Source organism: Propithecus coquereli, unplaced genomic scaffold, assembly GCF_000956105.1.
Source record: "Propithecus coquereli isolate 6110/MARCELLA unplaced genomic scaffold, Pcoq_1.0 Scaffold137, whole genome shotgun sequence".
In the NCBI taxonomy this organism is placed as follows: Eukaryota; Metazoa; Chordata; class Mammalia; order Primates; family Indriidae; genus Propithecus; species Propithecus coquereli.
In genome coordinates, this window is record NW_012137969.1 from 3,715,408 (window position 1) to 3,722,830 (window position 7,423).

Genomic DNA, 7,423 nt, shown 5'->3' on the forward strand with positions numbered 1-7,423 from the left:
GTCCAGGCCTGGCCACGCGGGGCCGCACCAGGCACTGCCCAGAGGGGCGGGGGCACGGACGCACCCCCAGCCCATGGGCCCAGCACCCAAGGGCGGCCAACGCCAAACTCTTTCCCTCCTCCTCTTCCTCAATCTCGCTCTCGCTCTCACCCTCTCTTGCTCTTCTTTTTTTTTTTTTTTTTTTTTTGCAAAAGGAGGGGAGAGAGGGTAAAAAAAATGCTGCACTGTGCGGCGAGGCCGGTGAGTGAGCGGCGCGCGGCCAATCAGCGTCCGCCGTTCCTAAAGTTGCCTTTTATGGCTCGAGCGGCCGCTGCCGCGCCCTATAAAACCCGGCGGCGCGACGCGCAGCCACCGCTGAGATCGCGTCCACCCCGCGAGCACAGACGCCTCGCCCTCGCCACTCCGCCGCCGGTCCACACCCGCCACCCAGGTAAGCCCGGCCGCGCCGCGCGCTGATCGCCCGGCCGGGGCTCCGGCCTCCTCCGGGCAGGCGGCGCCCGGGCACGGCCGTCCCGGACCGCGGCCAAGTCGCCGGTGCAGAGCGCCCGGGTCGCGGCGCTGGGTGCAGGGAGACCCCCGGGCCGCGGCGCTGGGCCTGCGGGGAACCCGCCCAAGCGGCGGCGCGTTCTCTCCCCGCTCCAGGGGTCGAGGCAGGGCTCGGGGGGTGTACTCTCAGGCTGCTGCAGTTGGCTCCTGGGCGGTCGGTGGGTCTTTGTCCGAGCCGGCTGCCTGCTCGGCTGGCCGGTGGGTAGGTGGGCGCGCGCTGCGGGGTTGGCCGGGCCTCATTGGGGGTTGGGGCTGGGCACCACTGCGCGTGCGCTGAGCCCAGGGCTCCGCGGCCGGGCTGGGGCGAGGGCGGGGCCGGCCGGAAGGGGTGGGGTCGCCGCGGCGCAGGGCGCATGCGCGCACTTCCTGCCCGCGCCGCCGGCCGCCCGAGGGTGTGGCTGCCGCGCGCGCCCGCCCGTCTGCTTGGCGGGCGCTGTTTGAACGGGGCGGGGGCGGGGCCGGCGCCCTGTGAAGAGGGGGCGGGGGCCTGGCTTCCTGCCGCGCGTCGCGGGGCCGCCTCCGACCAGTGTTTTCCTTTTATGGTAATAACGCGGCCGGCCTGGCTTCCTTTGTCCCCAATCTGGGCGCGCGCCGGCGCCCCCTGGCGGCCCTAGGCCGCGGTGCGCCGGAAGTGGGCAGGGCGGTGGCGGCCCCGCCCGCGACTCGGCTCACGGCTCCGCTCTGTCCGCAGCTCGCCATGGATGACGATATTGCTGCGCTCGTCGTTGACAACGGCTCCGGCATGTGCAAGGCCGGCTTTGCGGGCGACGATGCTCCCCGGGCCGTCTTCCCTTCCATCGTGGGGCGCCCGCGGCACCAGGTAGGGCGGCCAGCCTCCTGTGGAGCTTGGTGGGTGGGGCTTTCGTCTGGAACGGGCGGGGCAGGGGGCCCCCTCCTCCACGTGGGGGGGCATACGGTTTTCTGGGTTGGGGTGGCGGTGGCCCAGCCCGTGCTGAGGGTGCCTTGTTCCTTCCTCCGTAGGGCGTGATGGTGGGTATGGGCCAGAAGGACTCCTACGTGGGCGACGAGGCCCAGAGCAAGAGAGGTATCCTGACTCTGAAGTACCCTATTGAGCACGGCATTGTTACCAACTGGGACGACATGGAGAAGATCTGGCACCACACGTTCTACAACGAGCTGCGTGTGGCTCCCGAGGAGCACCCTGTTCTGCTGACTGAGGCCCCCCTGAACCCCAAGGCCAACCGTGAGAAGATGACCCAGGTCAGTGGCCAGCTTCCTTTCCTGAGTGGCCGTCTCCATCCTTTCTTGCTTTTCTGTGCCACGCCCTTTCTCACTTGAACTCTCGTCTGTCATTCTCCATAGGACTTTCTTCTTTGACCTGAGTCTCCTTTGGAATTCTGCAGGTTCTATTTGTTTTTTCCCAGATGAGGTCTATATTCTTGTGTTTGCATTTCTGACTAGGTGTTTGAAACAAAGCGTTGTGGGTGTAGGTACTAACACTGGCTCGTGTGACAAGCCAATGAGGCTGGCGTAAAGCAGCCTTGGAGTGTGTATTCAGTGGGTGCACAGTAGGTCTGAATAGAATCCCCATCCCGAGACCCCAGCACACTTAGCCGTGTTCCTTGCACTCTCTGCATGTTCCCAGTCTGGCCTGGCTGCCCCCCTGGAGGCTTCCTGAGCGTGACATGGCCCATCTTTCCCTGCAGATTATGTTTGAGACCTTCAACACCCCAGCCATGTACGTGGCCATCCAGGCTGTGCTGTCCCTGTACGCCTCTGGCCGTACCACTGGCATTGTGATGGACTCCGGTGACGGAGTCACCCACACTGTGCCCATCTACGAGGGGTACGCGCTCCCCCATGCCATCCTGCGTCTGGACCTGGCTGGCCGGGACCTGACAGACTACCTCATGAAAGTCCTCACGGAGCGTGGCTACAGCTTCACCACCACAGCCGAGCGGGAAATCGTGCGTGACATCAAGGAGAAGCTGTGCTACGTTGCCCTGGACTTCGAGCAGGAGATGGCCACAGCAGCCTCCAGCTCCTCCCTGGAGAAGAGCTACGAGCTGCCCGATGGTCAGGTGATCACCATCGGAAACGAGCGGTTCCGCTGCCCCGAGGCGCTCTTCCAGCCTTCCTTCCTGGGTGAGTTGAGGGTGCCACCTGGTCCCTGCCCTACACAAGGACTACTCTTGGGGCCATGCTGTGGAAATTAAGTTTGGCCTCCATTTCCCCTCAGGTATGGAATCCTCTGGCATCCACGAAACCACCTTCAACTCCATCATGAAGTGTGACGTGGATATCCGTAAGGACCTGTACGCCAACACAGTGCTCTCTGGCGGCACCACCATGTACCCTGGCATTGCCGACAGAATGCAGAAGGAGATCACTGCCCTGGCTCCCAGCACGATGAAGATCAAGGTGAGTGTTTACCTAGCCTGAGGTGGCCTGGTCACATGGCTGTTCGGTGGATGGGAAGCTGTGACATCCAGGGTCTTTAACAAGTTGTCCCCTTTCCTCCACAGATCATTGCTCCCCCTGAGCGCAAGTACTCTGTGTGGATCGGTGGCTCCATCCTGGCCTCGCTGTCCACCTTCCAGCAGATGTGGATCAGCAAGCAGGAGTACGACGAGTCTGGCCCCTCCATCGTCCACCGCAAATGCTTCTAGGCGGACTGTTAGTTGCGATATACCCTTTCTTGACAAAACCTAACTTGCGCAAAAAACAAGATGATATTGGCATGGCTTTATTTGTTTTTTTTTTTGTTTTGTTTTTTTTTTGGCTTGACTCAGGATTTAAAAACTGGAACGGTGAAGGTGACAGCAGTTGGATCAAGCATCCCCAAAGTTCTACAATGTGGCCAAGGACTTTGATTGTACATTGTTCTTTTTTTTAATAGTCATTCCAAATATCGTGAGATGCATTGTTACAGGAAGTCCCTTGCCCTCCCAAAAGCCGCCCCAGTTCTCTCTAAGGAGAATTGCCCAGTCCTCCCAAGTCCACACAGGGGAGGTGACAGCATTGCTTTTGTGTAAATTATGTAATGCAAAATTTTTTTAATCTTCGCCTTAATACTTTTTTATTTTGTTTTATTTTGAATGATCAGCCATTGTGGCCCCCTTTTTGTCCCCCAACTTGAGATGTATGAAGGCTTTTGGTCTCCCTGGGAGCTGGTGGAGGTGTGGAGGCGGCCAGGGCTTACCTGTACACTGACTTGAGACCAGTTCAATAAAAGTGCACACCTTAAAAACAAGGCAAAGCGTGACTGTGGGTTTGCTTGGGGTGTTAGCAGGAGAGGGTGCAGCCCAGGAAAGGTGGGGCTGTGGGGGGTGAACTGAGGTGCCTTGGCAGTCTTAGAGGGTGGGAGGAGTTAGGGACTCTAGCTGCTTCTGTTGATTTGGCCCCCAGGTACCCCTATTTTTTTGGGCTCTGAGGGTCCATATAACTTCGAGAGGGTGGGGAGCTGGTGTGCAGCCCACCTATTTCCAGGTAGTCTGGTGGGCTAGGCTCCACGCCTTTCACTGGCATTGGGTAGGTACCTCTCCACCAATGGTGAGTGGAGGCTCCTCCAGAGAAGGGTCACTTTGGGGGGGTACTCTCCTTAAATGGGGTGGGTAATTGAGTGCTTCTTGCCCTTATTTCTGGGAGTGAGCCTGTTCCAGGGTCACAGCAGCTGGGGAGGGTCTGCAACCCATGTCTGCCAGGTCACCTTGTCTGAGGTCTGGATTCAGTCCTTGTGACTTGGTGCCTGTCTCCTGTCCTCGGTCCAGTCTGGTAATCAGTCCCAAGGTGCAGTGGGGAAGCAGCCAGGCTGCTGGAGGGCAGGGTCTGCCTGGCGCTGCAGGTGAGGTTCTGACTTGAAACCAAGCCTCCCTTTCCTCTGCTAGAAGAGAACTAAGGAAGGGAGCAGGGTGAGGCTTCCCATGGGGGGATGCGTCTTCCTTGAAACACTACTTGGTGCATAGGGGCTCCAGAAACCACCCTGTTGCCATGGGAACTCTGGACTGCCTGTCCCCTGTCACAGCAGCTGCTGGCAGAGAGCAGGCGGTCCCCTTCCCCCTGTGGTGTCTTAGAGGTCCCCAGAAGGGTTTGTCAAGGAAAGGCCTGGGGACAGTTGGAGCTCTTTTGTTCTGATCCTGGGGCTGCAAAGAAGTTTCCACCCTGGGCCACTTGTTCCACAGTTTAGTGAGTGCCCACTGTATATGGTGGGCCTGAGGCTACTGAGATGACCTGGGCAAAGACCCTACCCTGGAGGATCTGCCAGTCTGGAAACAAGGGTCTTATTCATTCATTCACCCATTCAACCACTTTGTGCCGGGTACTGGGGGTACAGTAGAGAACAAGCTAGATGGGTTCCCTGCCCTCGTGAGGCACCCAGTTTAATGGGAAAGACATAAATACGTAGGCAAATGAGTATGCATTTAGCAGTTAAGATGATAAGAAAGCAGGTAACACAGGATCATAGATGAACATCAGGTGATCATTACGTCAAATGTGGTGGTTTCATGGGTGTAGACATACACCAAAACTCATTGAATTGTGCTTTAGGAAAGCTGGAAAAACCAAGAAATACAGATTTTTTTTTTTTTTTTTTGGTGGGGTCTCATTCTATCACCCAGGCTGGAATGCAGTGGCACAATCAGTTCACTGCAACCTTGAACTGGCCTCCCAAGGTGCTAGGATTATAGGTAGGAGCCACTGTGCCCAGCCCAGATTTATTTTACATTTCATTGGCACCAATGCTCAGGCCTTGTCTCCGTGCTGCCAAGGTGGGTCCAGCCAATGCTTCCGCTGCTGCTTCTGGGTCTTCAGGTTCTCAGAGTTTTGGGGGGCCACAGATCCAGGGGCTTGTGCTTCTTGCCCTTGTAGAATTTCCTGAGCTTTCTTTTGGCAACTGGTTAATGATGGTGAGAACATGGGCAATGGATTTGTGGACAACTTGGCTATGGGAGAGCTTGGACACTGTGTCTCCTGTCACTTGTGCAACGTGCATCTGGGACAGATCCATCCTCAGGTCATCCAGCTATTTCAGCAGCTCCTTGCCACAAAAATCCCCAGCCTTAACCTCGTCCATGGCTGTACAAGCTGTAGCCGCCACCTGCTCTAAAAGTCTTTAAAGAGGAAGAGGTCCAGCCAGAAATACAGATTTTTCCAAAGCAATCATTTTGCCTTTTAGGGACCAAAAAAAGTAATAAAGGATCATAGAACTGGACAGACTTGGGATAGAGAGAGGGGAGCCATCACTCCTGAGTAGGCTTCCCCACAAGTCCTCCTGGGGGAAGGATGCTTGAGCTGGTCCCAGAGGCCAGAGGGGAGTCACCCGGGCAGGTGGTGTGGCATGTGTGTCTCAGACAGAGGCATGGATGGATCAGCTGGCTCCTGGAGAAGAGACACAACCACCCCTCCTGGGACAGAATGGGACATGAAATGGTTGTCAGACATTTTATCTATGTGGCCTTGGGAAAATGCATCACTATCCATGTCCTCATCTGAGAAATGGGCACATCAGTAACAACTGGAAGAGGTGATTCTGAGCAGGTGTTCCATCAATCCGTTCCTCCAAAGGCTCCGGAAGTACGGCCCAGGAACACGTTTCACTTTGAGAATCCTTTGGCCCCACCCCTTCCCTCCAGGGCCAGGCTGACCACCTGATGCCTGGTTTGGAGCAAAAGCCTGGCATCCCAGAACCCAGACCTAAGTCATTTAAAGAAAGAATGCCACATTGTCTTTTTTTTTTTTTTTTTTAAGACAGGGTCTCACTCTGTCACCCAGGCTAGAGTGCAGTGGTGTCATCACAGATCACTGCAACCTCAAACTCCTGGGCTCAAGTGAGCCTCTTGCCTCAGCCTCTCAAGTAGCTGGGACTATAGGTGTGCCACCACATCCGGCTAATTTTTCTAGTTTTAGTAGAGACGGAGTCTCGCTCTTGCTGAGGCTGGTCTTGAACTCCTGACCTCAATTGATCCTCCCACCTCGGCCTCCCAGAGTCCTAGGATTACAGGTGTGAACCGCTGCGCCTGGCCCACATTGCCTTTTGTCTTCCTCTCAGCACCCATGTGACAGGCTTGGAAACTGAAGCTTAGGGAGGACAGGTGGCTGGCCCCAGGTTACCCCCTTGACCGTAAAAAAAACTGGAGTTTAACCGGTTTGTCTTTGACCCTATTGCTGCGAAGCTGGATCAATGCTCTCCCTGAACTGCCTCCCCGGACAGATCAACCAGTCAGACAAACCAGGGTTCCACACCCTTGATTCTCTTGTTTTATGCAAATACAGAAGCTCCGCTCTGCAAGGGCTGAGGGACTCCAATCCCCACACCCTCTGCAGTAGGTTCAGCTCTTCCTGGGCTTGCTGTGCTCCTGGGACAGGAGCTTCCCCCTTTTTCGGGTGGCTGGGTCCCCCTGAGGCAGCTCTGAAGGTCACCTTTCTAATGAGCTGAAACCCACCTTGCTGGACTGTTCCTCTGCAAAGCATCTTCTCTGCATGGAACTGCAAGCCCAGCACAAGCAAGGGCTCTGGAACTTTAGGCTGTCCCCTTCCTCCTGACACCTCTTCATGGAGCCCAATCCAGAGCACTTCCAGCATTGGAATTTGGACAAAGGACTTGGAGCGGGGTGGAGTGGAGACATGGCCACCCAGCAGATCCTCCTTTGTAGAAGGCACAGGGAAAAGGACATCCTACTTGCCTGAAATCACCCAAGGGAAATGGGGGCTGGAATCATTCAACCATGGATCAGTCCCTTCATTCATTCATTCATTCATCATTCAGCGCGTATTTTGAGCAGCCACATAGTGTTAGGTTCTAGGGGTATAGCAGTGACATCAAGACATTGTCCCTGTTTTTGTGAAGCTTGCAGTCTTGCTGCCCTATCCCATATGGGAACCACTGGCCACCTGTGACCATTTAAATTCATTTAAA

The 7,423-nt window shown here is 56.2% G+C and overlaps 1 protein-coding gene across 1 annotated transcript; it reads left to right on the forward strand.

Moving 5' to 3' along the window:
* The first annotated feature begins 291 nt into the window (after window positions 1-291).
* ACTB (actin, beta) lies at window positions 292-3,757 on the forward strand. Its single transcript, XM_012638925.1, has 6 exons — window positions 292-430; window positions 1,238-1,366; window positions 1,528-1,767; window positions 2,214-2,652; window positions 2,747-2,928; window positions 3,033-3,757. Exons 2-6 carry the CDS (start codon window positions 1,244-1,246, stop codon window positions 3,174-3,176), a joined length of 1,128 nt encoding a protein of 375 aa, XP_012494379.1. The 5' UTR covers window positions 292-430; window positions 1,238-1,243; the 3' UTR covers window positions 3,177-3,757.
* The last annotated feature ends 3,666 nt before the right edge of the window (window positions 3,758-7,423 follow it).

Coding starts and splice junctions, on each gene's coding strand:
- ACTB (XM_012638925.1), top strand. CDS start 1,244: ATGGATGACGATATTGCTGCGCTCGTCGTTGACAACGGCTCCGGCATG. Junction 2,653..2,746: donor CTTCCAGCCTTCCTTCCTGG/GTGAGTTGAGGG, acceptor ATTTCCCCTCAG/GTATGGAATCCTCTGGCATC. Junction 2,929..3,032: donor CCAGCACGATGAAGATCAAG/GTGAGTGTTTAC, acceptor TTTCCTCCACAG/ATCATTGCTCCCCCTGAGCG.